Source organism: Schistocerca gregaria, chromosome X (genome assembly GCF_023897955.1).
Source record: "Schistocerca gregaria isolate iqSchGreg1 chromosome X, iqSchGreg1.2, whole genome shotgun sequence".
Lineage (NCBI taxonomy): Eukaryota > Metazoa > Arthropoda > Insecta > Orthoptera > Acrididae > Schistocerca > Schistocerca gregaria.
Window position 1 is genome coordinate 215,086,525 of NC_064931.1, and position 19,877 is coordinate 215,106,401.

General features: G+C 37.1%; 1 protein-coding gene across 2 annotated transcripts in view; it reads right to left on the reverse strand.

Moving 5' to 3' along the window:
• Positions 1 to 1,331: 1,331 nt before the first annotated feature.
• LOC126298473 (protein FRG1 homolog) overlaps positions 1,332 to 19,877 on the reverse strand; it is a 47,975-nt gene continuing 29,429 nt past the window's right edge. For both annotated transcript variants that reach the window (XM_049989807.1, XM_049989808.1), the window contains exons 4-6: positions 18,523 to 18,689; positions 16,282 to 16,481; positions 1,332 to 1,950 (exon numbers count right to left, since the gene is read on the reverse strand). In XM_049989807.1, the coding sequence (XP_049845764.1) occupies positions 1,803 to 1,950; positions 16,282 to 16,481; positions 18,523 to 18,689 (515 nt within the window). In that variant the 3' untranslated portion in view covers positions 1,332 to 1,802. The remainder of the gene's footprint in view (positions 1,951 to 16,281; positions 16,482 to 18,522; positions 18,690 to 19,877) is intronic.

A 19,877-nucleotide genomic window follows, 5' to 3' on the forward strand; every position in this document is an offset into this window, starting at 1 on the left:
ATCTATTTTGCATCAATGGGCAACATCACTTTGCATAAACAGATTTTCTTAAGAACATATCATTCATTACAAAAGTTTGTACTGGCCTCTTGATCTGGGCAGCAGTGTCAAAATTTCACGCTTTTCAACATACAGTGTTCCACAATCAATCTGTGGGGCATGTGCTGGCAGACACATATCACTCAATGTTGCTTCTGAATGGTTACCAGCCATCTTTCTTCATACTACCACTTTTAAGTTGGCCAGCTATAGACCATTTTATTTCATCAATTGTTTGTTTCTTTGAACTTTAATTTGCACACAGTACTCTTTTATTCTTTTTTGTGTGCCTTCTTCCTTCCTTCCTTTCTTTCATCGATTCACATCTTGCCTGTTTTAAACTTTAGCTTTTCTTGGAAATGTTTGCGTATTCCAAGTTTCTTCTCAATTAGATCAAAATCCTGGATGGATTTACGATATCCACCTCATGAAGATCTCGTGCAATCTCAGTTCCCCCCCCCCCCCCCCTCTCCCCATATGCGCGCGCGCGCACACACACACACACACACACACACACACACACACACACACACACACAAACGCGCGCGCGCGGGCACGCACACACACACACACACACACACACACACACACACACACACACACACACACACACACCCACCTTATCAACCTGGAAACATCTATTTGCTCATCAGCTGGAACTTCCTTGTGTGAGAAAATGACATTCTTCTTTATTTTGAAAATATTTAATGCACAACCATTACTACACTAAAAGTGAAATCAGTCATATGATGATTTATATAAAATTCAGCATTTTGTTTTTAATTCGCTTAATATCATTATATTGTGCCCACTGAGGTTATTATGCTATTGAAAGTAACAAAATATACAACAAATGTTTTACATGATGTATGTGGGGGGGGGGGGGGGGGCAGGTGGGAGGGGGCAGGTGGGAGGGGGGGGGGGGTTGAAAACAGGAGTACCAATGGGGGAAGCAGATTTGTATCTAAACATCCTCAGCAGATAGCCATAGCTGGATGCGGATATGAAGGGGCATGTGGTCAGCACACCATTCTACTGGCTGTTGTCAGCTTTTGTGGCCAGAGCTGCTACTTCTAAATCAAGCAGCTCCTCAATTGGCCTTACAAGAGCTGAGAGCACCTCACTTGCCAACAGAAGTGGCTGCAGGCAATTATAGCTAAAGAATATCATTATTAACCTACGAAACAGTAAACAACTTTGAAGTTGCTCAGCTAGCTGTAATTATTAGGAATCATGAGTGTACTAGGACAAACAGCATCACCAGAGCATCAAATTTCTTTATGCTACAGATGATTTGTTGAAATTTTATTTATTCACAATGAAAGGCATAAAAGAAAAGTGTAAGTGATCCAAAATACATTTATATGAGATACATCTGCATGGAAATTTATCAGTTATTATTTGGAATTCTTACATGCTGTCAGTAGTTTCAGAAGACAATAAATGAATGTGGCTGTGTTTTATTTTACTTTTACTATTTTTGTAGAGATCTTTTACAAAATTCATCACATAATGAAAAATGTACAAGTGAAATATTATATAATGTGACTGTGAAAATAATCTACTGACATTTACACATACAATTTCCACTAAATATAGAGAACTGTTAACACATACAAGAAATAAAACTAATGAACAGTGGATATTTTCAGGAATCAGCAGAAAACCAGTCGCAGATCGTCATTATGGCACACACAGATTGCATCACTCAACAGTTTTATCAATGAAACAGATTTATTAGCAATCTGCATACTACATCCCAATCATTTACAATATCGATCCGACTTCATCTTTGCTCGGCGGTCAAGCAGCACTCCATGAAGGGTTCCTTCTTTTCTGGCTTTTTTTACTTCCTTATAATCACCTGGATTTAGGCGCAGTTTTTTATCTTGAAACTTCTGGAATTTTTTCCTGTGTACCAAAAGAGAGAGAAATTCAAGCATAAGCATAACTGAACATCTATAAATGTATATAGTTCATTAGCATATATGTTGGTACTGCGAGTTATCTTTTAATGACAAACCTAAATGTATGACATCTAAAATGTACTTTGCTGTTTTTTATATGATTATTCACTATAATGTAAAAGTAGAATGAATTTTTAAATTTCATTCCTGCATGCCCTGGTCACCTATCCCAACATCAGCTAGCTCCTGTTCTCCACCTCCCTCTTGACCCCTTCCTGCTCTCACTACATTTCACTACCTGCTCTGCAAAAGCCTCTTACTCCTCCTCCATTATTTTCCTACTCTTCCCCAGATCAGCTTCTGTAACTCCCCCCCCCCCCCCCTCTCTCTCTCTCTCTCTCTCAAGGCTCAATGTGTCACATCTCATGAAGCAAATACATGTTCCACACAGGCACATCCTTCCCAAACCATCCCCGTCCCCCATTCCCCCTCCCCCCTCCAACCCCCCCCCCCCCCACCCACATATCCCTACCAACAATCTCTGTCAAAATAAATATTTGCCCTAAATGGGCTGCAACATTAAGAGCATATTTGTGTGGTTTTTATAAGTAGGTCTGCAGCTCACAAGGGAAGTGCATGACCACAAATGCTCAAAACCACACATGAAAACATGGTTAGAATATAAATTTCTCATCCCAAAAACAGCAGTATGAGTCAGTCACATGTAGAACTGTGCAGTTTAATATGAGAGCATTTGAATGAGCACCTGTTCAAGGATTAAGAGAGGAATTTCGGTAATAGGAAAAACAAACTACTGATATAACAGGATCAACAAAAAAAAAAAAAAACAATGTTTTGGCTCACTGCTATATTTTCCTTTGCTTAAAAATAATTATGCTGTTTGAACAACTAACATTTTTTACTAACCTGATAGTGTTGCACAGCTGTTCAGTCTTCAAAGTGGAATTTCAATGAAGTAGTCAAAGCAAAATTGCAAGAGAACAATCAATATGTACACCTGACTAAAGCAATTTCTTTGTATTCAATACCCCACTTCTGCATTCCAGCAGTTCAGTTGCAAACATTACACTAATTACATTTTCAAAACTGATGTCAGTGATATGTCATTGTCATAATCTGTCTTTTGTCAAGCATACTGTAACAAAGACTTGTACTTCAGTGCAGAAAGTTGATGTCTCTTATGGTTAAATGATGACTGTGTAGCTTTATTTGTGGCTTTTGCACTGTAATCTTAAATCAACACCTCATGTAGCGTTTTTATGTCCTACAGAAGTATATATCAAGATGTTGGTAATATTTTGTTGTCTATGTTGGCAATATTTTACAGGCAAAATCCTTGTTCAAAAAAATGTCATCCAATAGAATATCATGTTTGTGGCTTGACCGGGAATCACACATTAATAGGCTCTTCAGATAGCAGGAGCAGACAACACCCACATTTTGTACGCGAATGGCTCATACCACTGTTTCTTGGATGAGTGATTTACATTTTGAGCACATTTTTGTGCAGTGCTGAGGTCACGAACTTCCCTTATCAGAATGACTTCCTATTTATTCTGGGATATGTGATGATAATCCTGAATTTTCTGACTGTCTTTGGCAGATATGATTAATATCATTATGATATGACAAAAAAAGAAAATACTGCACCAGTAATGAGTTCAAGTTCTTAATGAACCACTAGTGAAACAACAGCCTCAGGAAGTTTATCAGTGTGAATAGAATCTCCAATATATGGATCATTTTCTAATAAACTGATAAAGTTTATATTGGTGTCTCAAAGCAATGGAACTATCAGAAAATACAGTTCTTTGATACTTAGCATTCTTATTAATTCTATATAGAAATACAGCAAAATAACTGTAAAGATTCGCTGAGTTTTCCCAACAAGGTTAACTGACACATGCTGAGTACTTGAAAGCAAAATGAAAGTGTTTTTATACAACTGCACAGGAAAAAATAATCAAACTACACATGCACAAATCACCACTCTCTTTCACATGCTCACCTAGTAGTAAGCAACCTCACAAAACTAAATTTTAACATTATTGTATTGTTTAGTTCGCAACTGCAGAGTTAATTTAAAGGATAAACTTACAGACCAGAAAATTGTTGGTAACTGACAATTTACAAACATGATATGAGCCACCCACACTGGAAACAAACTACAAATTTCTTGCATAACAATTTAGTAAATCAGACATTACAATGACTTTTAAAACTCTTATGAACTAAAGACTCCTGCTTATCTATAACAAAGGATCAATTACTCAGCATCTAGTTGCCTTATTGTTATATTATTTACTGCATCTACTTCAAATGTGGTGTATCAAACATTGTGCACCACAAGCATGGAACAGGTGTAGGTACCCTCAATGGAGGGTAGATGATAAGATATTAGTAATTGTATTTCAATAAAACTCATTATTAATGAACCCATTTATAAGGAATGCCCACATTTAACAAATATTTCTACTGATCTCACTGTAACTGTCATAAGAGTGATAATGAAACTCACTTTTACTTAACAATATTTTCAGAAAAATTTCTCTTTTAATGAATAATTATGAAACACTATGCAAATTAAAACCCATTTGTGATTAAGTTCACAACAAATCCAGGACTTCCCTTTCCTTCTGCAACAGGTTGTGTTCTACTGCTAATATAGTAAATGGCAGTAATTCACAATGGATTTCTTTTTGTGGAGGAGGGAGGGGGGGGCAAAATGTTGAACCAAGTTGTAGCAAATTCACTGATAAATTGTTGAACTTTAGTTCAGACATAACAGCTGCATTATCATCATCATCAGGATATAAAGGCTAGCTGACTCATGGGCTTGACTTTGAGCTCAAAATATGTCCCAACCTTAATTGACCAAACATGTCAAGACAAGCTTCAAAAAATGTTAACTTCTTCTTCGTGTGCGAAAACTTCTAAATATAGGATGGCAGGTCAATGACAAGATGACAAAAATATAAAAATGTATAGAATCAGCAATATCTGACTGAACTTGCATTTCACTGTTTGATGTAAGACACCTGAACTAATGTCACAAATACCTTGAAACAGCTGTTTGAGCTTGTAATTGTACAAACAATGGTTTAATTTCTAACATCAAAAGATTTTCTGCTGGCATTAAAAATTTTTACTTAATTTTTCTTCTGGGTTACCCCTTTCACCAGCACCTATTTCAGCTTGTTCCTTTACATGAACATCACACAGCTTAATTACATCCATCTGAGGTGTAAAAAAACACAAGGGAAAAAATCCCAAAAGGTTTCTTGAGCTACATCATCAGTGATGACTTTCTACTTTTCTCAAATGACATGGAAGCGAAGATAATGTTTGAAAAAAAAAATTAAGCACAGGCATTCAGAGTATTATGAAACCTGTTGCATAGCCGTAAAATGTTCATTTTTATTGCCATCATTCTCCCAAGGAACGACATTCACCTATCCACAACAGTAATTTCATATGTTGACTTCACAGAATTACTTATGTCCAAGCCCTGGGGTGGAGGAGATTTGTTCAGTTATCATGAAAAAGACAAAATTTGTGTTCCTAAGTAATGAGGCTGCCTTGAGACATGAAAGGCGTCTTTCAGTAATGAAAACAATATTTCTTCCTATGCATCAATCTTGACATTTAAACTGCTAAATAATCTCATCAAAAATTTCTTCAGTCATTGATGCCTTTGGCAGTATTTCTAGGTTTTAAAATCTCCGATTATTAATGGTATCAACTTTTCATTACAGTCATATCAACACAGAGCAGCACTGTCCATTTTCCTTACTCTGTATTTGGTTCTTTCACATACTTTGGTTTCATGTGCACTTTCATCTAGCCAATACCAGGTTATGATTGGTATGGTACTTCCCCCATTTCATGGTGAACCAATCATACCCTTATATAGGCTATTATTATGATGAAGTTGCCACTCCGAAACACATTTTAACAGGGTGTATACGCCAACAAGGATAAAGAATTTTCCTGAATTATTCCCAGAATTCACTGTTAAAAATATAGTTTTTCACAGGTGAAAATACAATTTCTCTGCATTAAGTGACACCATACTTTCCTTCAGAACTGTAAAACTTATCAATCCCCTGAATCATAAATGTTTTATACACAGGCATAGAATTTCCTGGCACTTTACAAAATATAACCCAGCAACAAAATAAAACATTTTGGAAAGATCTTTGATGCACAGCAACTTGTAAGCTGCATTTAACAGAAGGCAGGTATGTAAAATTCTCTAAAGCTTTTCAGTGCAGTTTTTGGGGAGCCAACTTTTTTGGAGTACCATCACTGCATTATCTCATGTTTGCTTCTTTATTATGGCATTAATGCCTTAAGTGCCAGAAGATGAAAACATGCACTTTAAACTCAGCGAAAAGTTAACACTAGTAATAGTGTGGAATGAAACACTTTGTTTCAAATAAACTGAGCGTCTCTGCAGAAAAGATTAATAAACTCCAAATTTCTTTAGCAAACTGACAAAAATAACTTCATTGTTCTACTAAGTGATCAATGCTTGCTTGCCAGTAAGATGGAAATAAAATAAAATCAGAAAACTGAAAGTAATTAGACATTTTAGTCTTCCATGATTATGTGAATGTATTTTAGTTCATTTGATAGCTTCCAGCCACAGAAATCTGTTTTGTTTTCATTTGGCGTGAGAGCTGTAAACAAAAGAGAACAGCAAAAAACACAAAATGTAAACACAGGTCACGTGAAGATTACTCCCCACAACAGCTCTGCACATGCGCGAATCTGGGAGCTTGGACATGCCAGAAAAACTTTTCCAGGTAGCATTTAGCTGCTTGCAGCTACTGCTTATACATCTAAGAGCTACACTTCAAGTAGCCAGAGGCAGGACAAGGTGCTGGTCATACATGGTTTCAGCTGTGTGCATGCACTTGACTCCACCGGCAACTGCTACAATGACCCTAATTTAAAAAGATGTGATCCCACGCTCATTGAAAGCAGTTTGTTGTTACGAAGTACTGAACAGTTTTAGTCCTAAAGCCTTTGACACATTTCGCTTCAGGCATATGCTTATGTGCGCACTGTGTTTTGTTGTTGTAAATGACACATTTTCTTTACAACTTAAGTCTTAAATCGGTATTTCTCCCTATTTCATGTTTTATTGTTGCACTATTAATCTGCAGTAGAGGACTAAAGTAAAAGGCTTTGTTATGATATCAGTTCTTACCAATCAAAATAACAAAAATTTAACTGAAAACAATGAAAAATTCCTAAATGTTTCCCGGTTTTCTGCTGGATGAAAAAATTCCGAGTTTTTTTCCTGGATTTCCTGGGACATATGCATCCTGTTTAAAGCTACTGACAGCTCAACCCCCCACCCCCCACCCAGGGGATGAATCTGTATACCTGTTCCAGATGCATATAGTGCAATTGCATGATCAAACATGACAGCATTTTTCAAAGTGTTTGCACACTGTATATCAGAGACAAGAAGTGGGAGCCAGCCTTGCATTTTCCTTGGTGGATGTGGAAAACTGCATCCAGGTTGGCCAGTGCAACAGCCTCCACTTTTAATCTATGAAGCAGATTTGGTATGGGGCCTGCGCAACTCACAGAAATGTGTGCTTTACGTGGGCAGAGTATGTTACTGAGGACTGAAAATTGAAAAAAAGATGCCAGTATCACCAAAGTTGAAAATGTTTGCCTTATATCCTCGAATCAGATGCATCAAAATATTGTTCTTCAGTATTCTTCAGCCTCAGTTTCCTCACCTGAATTTATCACTTCTTTTTTAACAGGCCAAACCAGGTGTTTGATGTCCTTGTCGAATCACAATTTTCAGTGCCACTTCTCACACTTTCTCTCGCAATACATTTTTGCATATAACAATGTCCTCACTTCTCATTCCATGAGGCCATATTAGGAAGAATGATGACATACAAATTTTTGTTTCATTTTCAATACAGAATGAACTTTAGCTTCAACATTTGGAAAAGCCTAATTATTTTACAATGTAGCATACAAAGAGGATCCTTTGATGGCGAGTTTAACATTATGATTGTCTTTGACACTGTGGATAATTTTGAGTTTCAGTTGAACCGGAAGTTTTCTGCATTTCTGCTCATAGCTACACAAAACTGTCATGGATGCAAATTCTATATTTAAAAAAAACTAAGAAGTATTGAAGGTTCCTCCTTAATATCAAAATACTTGCTCCTAATATGATAATGGACAGTCCTGGGTGGAAAATAAACAATGAAAGGTGTAAAGCTAACAAATGCATGCATGCTCTTTTTTGCTGTGTGTGTGTGTGTGTGTGTGTGTGTGTGTGTGTGTGTGTGTGTGTGTGTGTGTTTCTGTACTAGTTAGCTACAATGGAGTATACATTGTTCTAAAGCTTATTAACATTTTCAGTCTTGTTTAATCAACCACTCAATTCCACCTTCCATTGAAGATTTGCTGCTGTAACACATTTTTGGTCAACTATTTGAGTGGAGCAAAAACGAGACTCTCTACACATTTTTTTTCCGACTTTTCACAATTAAATGAAGAGTTGGAAATGGACTAATGGAGTACGGAATTGTCTAGCATGAGGTCTTGACTAGAAGAAGAAACAATGGTTAATTGTTTGAAAGTAGTCATGACAATTAAGAAAAACTTAGTGATTTAAGGGAAAGTTTAACTATTAGACAAACAACTGCTGCCTGCTAGCTATGTAAATGAAGGATCAAAAAGTTCATCTTTTCAAGGCCCACCAGCTTGGTACATAAAAATTTACATTTTGTGATACTGAACTGTCAATAAAAATAATTGTGAAACAAAAAAATTGGAAAACAAGCGTGACAAAAGTTTTGTGAAATGATTTGTCCAAAAGTAGAATATAAAAAAGATTAAAGAAACATTTGATGCGCCTTTGAATGATGCTCAGGATCATGTACAGCATATGAGGTGCCGATTGAGAATTCGAAGCTCAACATTGGACTCAGAATCTTAGAATTACGAATGGTACTAGAGGACATTTATCTAGTGAATTATGTTGACAATGTAATCTTATTTTTTATACATGATCTCTCAAGCAGCATTCAAATACACGTCAAATGTTTCTCCAGTCTATTTTATTTTATATTTTTAGTCAAATCATTAAACAAAACATTTGACCAGTTTTTATTTTACATTTTTATTTAGTTTATTTACTTTCTTTATCTGGCATCTGATGCATTCCAGGAAAGAATTTACACTTCCAAGTGCGTTTTTTTTGTTACATTTTGATGAGTTAAATATGACCCTGAAGTGTGTAAATTGCTGCATTATACAGAAAACCTTATTGCAAAGCAAACAAACAGTAGGTTATCATTGGAAATGTGAAAAATTTTCCTTCACAATATCTACAGAAGCAGAAGTGTCAATAATGACAAATTTTCGCTTGCTTGTGTGACAGTGAAAGTTCCAGAATGATTTATCAGTTCACACACATCAAGCCACTCATTTAATTCATCATAATGCAACAAAAGACGAATGAAAATGGGAGTTATCATCAAAAATGCTACTCATGAATAATAAATTAAATAAGAACCATTGTTCGCAACAGAAAATTTTATGATATCAAAAAACAACACCTTTTTTTAAGTCCCAAGTTCCATCAATCACGCATAAAATGTCGATAAAATAATAATAATTTGATGTATTCACACAATATAAAACGTAGGCAATATCTCAGATGTCAGATCACATGACTTATGGCAATACAGCAGTATACAAATCTGGGCATAAACTGAGACAAAACTCCCTGTATTCTGATCGTCTGGCTATCTTGACTTGGACCTATACAGTGGAATCTCATTAGTACATCCCTCATTACCCTATTTTCCCACATATTACGTCAATTTTTTGAAGTCCCAGCCGAAAGGGTGTTAAATGTATGTTAAACTGACTCATTTGTGTGTTCACCCTCTCTACTTTGTGCATTCAAATTTGGCAGTATTGGTACTGTTTGGCCATTGTAACTTTTGCTGCCAAGAGTCATGAGAGTGGTGGAAGTACGAAATTTGCAGCTGTGTGGTGCAGAAATGTGCAGGGAGACAATGCTATTCAGTGCCGGCAACTTTGCACGCCGTACTGATCGACTGCTACAGTAGAAATAACCACATAGGTTGGCAGTAGCTCTGACGACTTCCGACTTAGGTGGGGGCCAAGCAACAGACAGTTAACAAATGAAGGAAAGTGGAATATTATTCAGGAAATGGACAAAAACTCTTGCATGAAGCGTGTTTATACTGCATAAAAACTGAACACTCCTCATCAACATTAATTACACCACTAAGTAAACAAAGAATAATTGAAACAGTATGTTTGGAAACAAGAAACTGCAAACAAAAATGAAAGCAATATATTTGACACAAGAGTTGGGCCTCAAAGATTTCAAAGTATCCAACTGTTGGAACGAAAGTTTTAAGAACACACATAACTTAGGTATACATTTGTTCAAAGTGAGGCTGAAGCATGAACATTGACACTGTTCAGTCATGGAAAAACATTCTTCCATCAATCATAGGAAAGTACAGTCTCTATGATGTTTTTAATTCAAATGAAACAGGTTTATTTTTTCACCTTCTGCACGAGAAAACTCTTTAAGTTCAGAGGAGAAATGTACCACAGCGGAAAATTTAATAAGAGAGGCTAACTGATTTATTATGTTCTAATCAAAGTGGAACAGAATAGATCATGCCACGACTAATTGGAAAGGTGAAGTGTCCAAGATGCTTCAAAAATGTGCAGACATTTCCATGTCAATATGCTTGTAATGTAAATGCATGGGTAATGACAAAGATATTCCAACAATTACTGTGTGGTTGGAATGCAAGGTTAGGCATTTGAAATAGGAAAATCACCCGGCTTACTGACCAATGTGTAGTGCATCCCCAAGAAATGTCATATTTACATAGTAAAAATTCAGTGTTTTTTCCTCCCCACTGTACCAGTCACCTTCAGCCACTTGAAGAAGGCATTATAAAATGCTTACTCAAAAATAAAGAAACATTCTTGTACAGAAGAGGCCAGCTTGTCTTCATTCTATGATGAAACTTGCGAGAAGTGCCAGGGATTCCATGCAGAAAAGCACAATCTCAAACTGCTTCAAGAAGATTGGCTTTCATCAGATACGCACAGAAGACATAACAGTACAAAATGAAGTAATTGCTGCTGAACAATGGCAACAAATAATAGGGCAAGAAGAAAACCCTTACTGCCTTAGCTTCGATGAATATAGTGACTGTGAGGAAGGTGATGCTGTCTTTTAAACCATAACAACTGATGAAGTCTTACAGGAACAGATGACAGAAAAACAAGAAGAAAGTGAAGACAAGGATGAACCAGAACCTATATTGATTTCTACAATGTCAAAAACTGCTGAAGCAATGGACACAGTTAAGCATTATGTTTCTGAGTTTGGAAGTCAACAAAGAAGTGATGAACACGTTAACTTAGATGGGCAGTATAATATTAAAATCAGGACAAAAGAAACAGTCAAATATTGATACGTTTTTCAAAAGTTTGTGAAGGCAGGACTACACACTACATGTTATTTTTAGCATAATTTTATTTTTTCTATTTCACATACCAGGTTCGCATTTTGGATGCAAGAGGTTATTGCTCTCACATCAAATGACTCTTGCATTACAGTTGGCTGATGGTAGAAGTGTACACATCAGATGTATTGGATTTAGCCAATGTAGCCAAGTTTAATACATTTTTGCTTTTTATGTACTAACACGCAATTTTGAGATTTTCTGGGTTTGACACTCCAAATTTGATCTCAAAAAGGCACATTTTGAACATAATGTATTGACAAAGCTTGTCAGGACTTGTGATGTTATACCATATTACACCAAATATGGCACCCTTAATTCCACTTTTTCACTGACAGAAAAGTCGAATCATTATCAAATTAGGTATTTTTTCATAGAACGTTTCCCACTTATCACATTCAAAATCTGTGGTCCTTTCAAAAACATGGCAATGAGATTCCACTGTATTCCCATAATAAGTTTTACATGAAAGACAAATATTGGCAATTACAGATGGTTTTTGCAATACATCATCTACATCCCAGAAGAAGGAAGTATATTTCATGCTCAAACTGAAGTGTGAATCAGCTACAAATATGAACACTTTACATCCTGATGATTGCACCACTAAAACTGGTAATTGTAAACACAAAACCAGTGACTGTTGGCAGATAAAACAAATAAAGAAATAAAATCAATTTTCAATCATAGCCATCTACAAATTGGCAATTATGTACTGTTTCATTAAGTATTATAAAGTTTAGGCCTCTGGATAGAACACATTATTGTGACATTCTCTGTAGACCATGCCACACAGAAAAAACTTTGTGACACACCATTTGGTCAAGCCTGAGTGGAAGCTGGAAACTTCACAGTGTGACATCCGGCAGAAGTGAGTGGCATAGCTGAACAGGATAAAAATTAAAGCAGGCACGGAAACTTTACAGTATTCCATTCAGTCATGGTAGACAAACATACTGTACAGCATCACTGTAGCTGAACTCAAAATTATTGGCAGGAACTTAAAACAGTGTCACAATAACAGTACCAAGTCAGTTAAGTTACTGCTAACCTTAATTCAAAAGAATAACTGTCAGACTTTAGGAAAATCAGGTTGTCCAAACGTTTTGTTCAATGGCCTATGTCATATGATGTGAGGGCACATCAAAAAACTACTTTCTCCTGAAAATCCAAGCAATGTGGCTGCAGAACTCCAGACAGCACAGAGCTCATAACATGTGTTACGTGAATAACCTGCCTTTGTATGTGACTACTATACAAAACATAAGAACATGAATCATTCAGCAACCTTCGAAGATAAAATAATGTATCTTTCTGCATTCCCACATAATCTTAAATACCCCCCCCCCCCCCCCACTCCCCACGAATCATGGACCTTGCCGTTGGTGGGGAGGCTTGCGTGCCTCAACGATACAGATAGCCATACCGTAGGAGGTGCAACCACAACGGAGGTGTATCTGTTGAGAGGCCAGACAAACATGTGGTTCCTGAAGAGGGGCAGCAGTCTTTTCAGTAGTTGTAGGGTCAACAGTCTGGATGACTGACTGATCTGGCCTTGTAACACTAGCCAAAACAACCTTGCTGTGCTGGTACTGCGAACGGCTGAAAGCAAGGGGAAACTACTGCTGCAATTTTTCCCGAGGGCATGCAGCTTTACTGTATGGTTAAATGATGATGGCGTCCTCTTGGGTAAAATATTCAGGAGGTAAAATAGTCCCCCATTCTGATCTCCAGGCAGGGACTACTCAAGAGGACGTTGTCATCATGAGAAAGAAAACTGGCGTTCTACAGATCGGAGCGTAGAATGTCAGATCCCTTAATTGAGCAGGTAGGTTAGAAAATTTAAAAAGGGAAATGGATATGTTAAAGTTAGATATGGTGGGAATTAATGAAGTTTGTTGGCAGGAGGAACAAGACTTTTGGTCAGGTGAATGCAGGGTTATAAATACAAAATCAAATAGGGATAATGCAGGAGTAGGTTTAATAATGAATAAAAAATAGAAGTGCGCGTAAGCTACTACAAACAGCATAGTGAACGCATTATTGTGGCCTAGATACACATGAAGCCCATGCCTACTACAGCAGTACAAGTTGATATGCCAACTAGCTCTGCAGATGACAAAAAAAAATTGATGAAATGTATGATGAGATAAAAGAAATTATTAAGATAGTGAAGAGAGACTAGAATTTACTAGTCATGGGTGACTGGAATTCGATTGTAGGAAAAAGGAGTGAAGGAAACGTAGTAGGTGAATATGGATTGGGGGTAAGAAATGAAACAAGCCAACTGGTAAAATTTTGCACAGAGCATAACTTAATCATAGCTAACACTTGGTTCAAGAATCATGAAGGAAGGTTGTATACATAGTAGAAGCCTAGAGATACTAAAAGGTATCAGATAGATTATATAATGGTAAGACAGAGATTTATGAACCAGGTTTTAAATTGTAAGACATTTCCAGGGGCAGATGTGGACTCTGACCACAATCTATTAGTTATGAACTGTACATTAAAACTCAAGAAACTGCAAAAAGGTGGGAATTTAAGGAGATGGGACCTGGATAAACTGACTAAACCAGAGCTTGTACAGAGTTTCAGGGAGAGCATAAGGTAACAATTGACAGGAATGGGGGAAAGAAATACAGTAGAAGAAGAATGGGTAGGTTTGAGGGATGGAGTAGTGAAGGCAGCAGAGGATCAAATAGGTAAAAAGGCGAGGGCTAGTAGAAATCCTTGGGTAACAGAAGAAATATTGAATTTAATTGATAACAGGAGAAAATATAAAAATGGAGTAAATGAAGTAGGCAAAAAGGAATACAAATGTCTCAAAAATGAGATCGACAGGAAGTGCAAAATGGGCAAGCAGGGATCGCTAGAGGGCAAATGCAAGGATGTAGAGGCTTATCTCAGTAGGGGTAAGATAGATACTGCCTACAGGAGAAAAGAGAACCACTTGTATTAATATCAAGAGCTCAGAAGGAAACCCAGTTCTGAGCAAAGAAGGGAAAGCAGAAAGGTGGAAGGAGTATATAGAGGGTCTATACAAGGACAATGTACTTGAGGACAATATTATGGAAATGGAAGAGGATGTAGATGAAGATGAAATGGGAGATGTGATACTGCGTGAAGAGTTTGATGGAGCACTGAAAGACCTGAGTCAAAACAAGGCCCTGAGAGTAGACAACATTCCATTAGAACTACTGACAGCCTTGGAAGAGCTAGTACTGACAAAACTCTACCATGTTGTGAGCAAGATGTATGAGACAGGTGAAATACCCTCAGACTTCAAGAGGAATATAATAATGCCAAACCCAAAGAAAGCAAGTGTTGGCAGATGTGAAAATTACTGAACTATCAGTTTAATAAGTCACAGCTGCAAAATACTAACACGAATTCTTTACAGATGAATGGAAAAACTGGTAGAGCTGACCTCGGGGAAGATCAGTTTGGATTCCATAGGAATATTTGAACACGTGAGGCAATACTGATCCTAGGACTTACCTTAGAAGATAGATTAAGGAAAGACAAACCTACGTTTCTAGCATTTGTAGACTTAGAGAAAGCTTTTGACAATGTTGACTGAAATACTCTATTTCAAATTCTGAAGGGGGCAGGGGTAAAATACAGGGAGTGATAGGCTATTTACAATTTGTACAGAAATCAGATGGCAGTTACAAGAGTCGAGGGACATGAAAGTGAAGCAGTGGTTGGGAAATGAGTGAGACAGGGTTGTAGCCTCTCCCCGATGTTATTCAATCTGTATATTGAGCAAGCAGTAAAGGAAACAAAAGAAAAACTCAAAGTAGGTATTAAAATCCATGGAGAAGAAATAAAAACTTTCAAGTTCGCCAATGACATTGTAATTCTGTCACAGAAAGCAAAGGACTTGGAAGAGCAGTTGAACGGAATGGACTGTGTCTTGAAAGGAGGATATAAGATGAACATCAAGAAAAGCAAAATGTGGACAATGAAATGTAATCGAATTAAGTCAGGTGATGCTGAGGGAATTAGATTAGGAAATGAGACACTTAAAGTCGTAAAGGAATTTTGCTATTTGAGGAGCAAAATAACTGATGATGGTCGAAGTAGAGAGGATATAAAATGTAGACCGGCAATGGGAAGGAAAGTGTTTCTGAAGAAGAGAATTTTGTTAAAAATGAGTATAGATTTAAGTGTAAGGAAGTCGTTTCTGAAAGTATTTGTATGGAGCGTAGCCATGTATGGAAGTGAAACATGGACGATAAATAGTTTGGACAAGAAGAGAAGCTTTCGAAATGTGGTGCTACAGAAGAATGCTGAAGATTAGATGGGTAGATCACATTACTAATGAGGAGGTGTTGAATAGAATTGGGGAGAAGAGGAGTTTGTGGCACAACTTGACTAGAAGAAGGGATCAGTTGGTAGGACATGTTCTGAGGCATCAAGGGATTACCAATTTAGTATTGGAGGACAGTGTGGAGGGTAAAAATCGTAGTGAGAGACCAAGAGATGAATACACTAAGCATATTCCGAAGGATGTAGGTTGCAGTAGGTACTGGGAGATGAAGAAGCTTGCACAGGATAGAGTAGCATGGAGAGGTGCATCAAACCAGTTTCAAGACAGAAGACCACAACAACAATCTTAAATAATTGATAAGTGTCTAATTTTTTCCGAGATAACCATGTTTATTATAATCTGAATAATAATGAGCTTCCCTGACTGGAAAAGTGGCATATGAGATATTTCTTGTAACTTCACTTACACAAAATTGATTTCTACTTGTTTAACATTTCCTTCCTCTTCTGCAGGCAAACTTGAAGTTTTTGGAGCTTCTTGGACTGCACAAGAACGAATTTGCAAAACCTCATTAGGCCCAACAACACGATTCACAGCCATGAGCATGTCATCCTCTGATACACTCATAAAGCAACCAGAATATCCAAGAAGTGCTGTCTTTCCATCCTACAAATATAAGAATTGTATGAGCATGATTAAGTTCATGGTGCATATTAGTATCTTACACATTCATATTAACTACAAAGACCATAAACTTATTCACAAAGCATGCAATGGCTACAGTCATTAATATTATAAAAGGGGAAAAAATTCTTTTCATCACTGCTGTGACACAGATACTAAGTTTACTTAATCCAATACCATGTTCATCATGAACATTATCTGCATTTTCTTATGAGCAATTTATTATTGCAATCACATTCAAAGCTAATTAAATTTTTAGTCTTTCTTCTGTAATGTTTGGTGTTCTAGCCTGACTTACTTAGGTCCCACAATCGCTAATAAATACAGAATGTTGGTTTCATTTTTTTTCTTTCTTTCACAAGACACACCCTCTTAACTGTGCCATGGAAAACTAGTGAAATTTATCTTTACTTCAACTGTCATTGTTCACTCTGTTCTAAACTGATAGTAGAATTTTGTCTTTTGTGAAACATTAAAATCAACAGTTATTATCAAAAGCTACTTTCTTCAAAGAGATGCATTTATGAATTATTCTAATGCTAGAGATTTCATCAAACAAGTTATACATCTGTTTACATTAACGCTTTGACATGTAAGTTCTGACCTTACTGAATTCTCTTATGAAAAGAGAGAGAACAGTACTTACCAACAGTCTCATAGAAAAAGAGGTGAAGAAATCTAAATTTAAAGGCAATTTTTGAATTTTGATTCTTAATAAAACACTTAAGAACACTGAAAATTTGCTTGGGACTTAACAAGCAGGAACTGTACAAAAGTAAATTGTAAGAGATGGTGAAAGTGTTGTCCCAAATTATAAAGTAAATTATATACCGATGAGAAAAAACATTATGACCATCTGCTTAATAGCTTGTTCGTCCATCTTCAGAACAAAATACATAAATGATTCTGCATATCAGGGATCCGGCAGTTCGTTGGTAGGTTTGTGGAAGTATGTGACCTTAGATGTGTACACACAGGTCATGTAATTTGCATAAATAATGGGCCGCCGATTTGCATACGCAGTGGTGGTGCCTGATAGCGACACGGATAGGTTCCCCAGGATTTACATCAGGTGAATATGGTTGCCGAGACTTCAATGTGAGTTCATTATAATGCTCCACAAACTACTGTGGCACGATTCTGGCTCCAAGGCACAGATAATTGTACCTGCTGAAAGATAACATCCCTGTCTTGATTATTATCACAGGTCCCATGCAAAAGCAAGAAAATGTCTCCTGCAGCATATTACTGATTCCACCAGCCTGCGTACATGGCACTCTTCACGTTTCGAGGCATTTGTGGAGATGACTAATGACCGAGTGTAGCAAAAATGTGATTCACTCGAAGAGCTGATGTTTTCACTGACAGACTGTCGAATCCCAATGGTCCCACACCCACTGCAATCTTAACTGATGATGATGATGGTTCAACATGTGAACACAGTCTGCTGGGGAGCTCCATGTTCAACAATATATAATGAACAGTGTGCTCCAAAACAGTTGTGTGTGCATCAGCATTATACTCTTTCGGTAGAGATACCACAGATCACCATCTCTCCTACTTCACAGAGCAGACAAGCCTCTGAACCCCACATTCAGTGAAGAGTTTTGGACATCCAACCATTTAGTGCCTAGTGGTAGTTTCACTTTTCTTCTACCTCTTTCCGTAAATGCTCACAACAGTAGTATGTGAACATTCGACCAGCTTCACCAATTTTGAGAGACTCAGTCACAGGCTCTGTGTAATAATAATATGTCCTTTGTCAAAGCTGCTTATCTCAATGGGTTTCCCCATTTGCAGTCCATATCTTCGCAATGGTCATCCCCATCCAGGTCAGCTCTGCTTACATACTTTTGTTACAATGTCATGTGCCTACATTGCTACCATGTGGCATCCAATGTCATGGTGGGCATTGGTCATAATGTTTTGGCAGTTCAGTGTAAATTTTTGTTTGCGTGTCAATGTATTCTTAATAATTCAGCATATTTATGTAATGAGATTTGTCCATTACGTTACACAGCACCTGGAAAATTGGTTCCCACTGCTCCATAGGTCCACATGCAGCTGATCGTCCAGTCACTTTTCCATCTTTACAGGCAGTTAGATATTTGCCATAGCCTGATTTTAAAGCGATTTTTGTGTCATCAATTATAAGAGCAGACAGAATTTCTTCTGGAGATGGACCTTCACCTACAAATAAATTTGCTTTTAACACTAAACAGGTTTTGAATTAAGCAGTAAAAATAAGTTAACATCATCGTAAATGTCAATCAATCAAAATAACTGTTTCAACTACTGCCTTCGTAACACAGCTGATTCCTTAAAAAGCAATGGATATGATTAAACACATGAATACTTCACAACAGTAGGTGTAATAACATCACTTTGGGGAGTCAGATTGAGTACATACTTTGGGGAATCATTTGTGAAAAGTTCCAAAATTATTATAGAACAATCAGAGAATAATAAAATTTATAAAAGAATTTGCTATGAGTGATGTGAATAAACAATTCAAGTTTCACTAATACAATTACGTTAACAGCACACAAAAATGTCGGCTTTTTAGCAGTGTAAAGTGTTGTGACACTGAAGGTATGCTTTTGTAGTACTCTCTACCAGAACACTTGAATCAGAATCCATACATCACTGATACTTTATTCTGGACAGCAAAATCACAAACAAAGCAAGTATGTTTAGAGCTTAATAGCCAGTTGGTAGCTAGATCATCAAAGGTATTCTAGATCAGTAAAGTAATTGGAAATAATTGGCCGTAGCTTCATGTGAGGAACCATCCAGGCACTCACCCTGAGTGATTAAGGGAGCTAAGGAAACTTCCTAACAGATCATAATAGCATGCAAGAGCAGGACTCGAAGTGGGGGCTTTACTGGTTTCATATCAGTGCACTGTGAAGATTCATTTTGGGAACATCACCTAAACTGTGGCAATTTCTCCACCACATTCTTTCTTGCAGGAGTGCTAGTAAAGCAAGACACACAGCAGACCTGCGGAGATTGCAAAGAAGGAAAGAGATAGTGGCAGACTTGGACCTGTGAAGCATGGATGAGTGTCATGAAGCGACAATTCAATCACTAATATACAGCCCCTGCCTTATATGAAATGTGAAATGATGATAAAGATTGCACGGTCATCAGCGCCCGCACGAAGTCCAATTTTTACACACTTCGTTTTCTTTTCACAATATAATCTAGTCATTCTCACAAATGATTATGATGAAATGATGAAGACAACACAAACACCCAGCAACTCGAGTAGAGAAAATCCCCAACCCGGCCGGAAATCAAACCCAGGATCTCGTGATCCAGAGGCAGCAATGCTAGCCCCACAAGCTGCAGACAAAATTTTAGATAATAACTAAT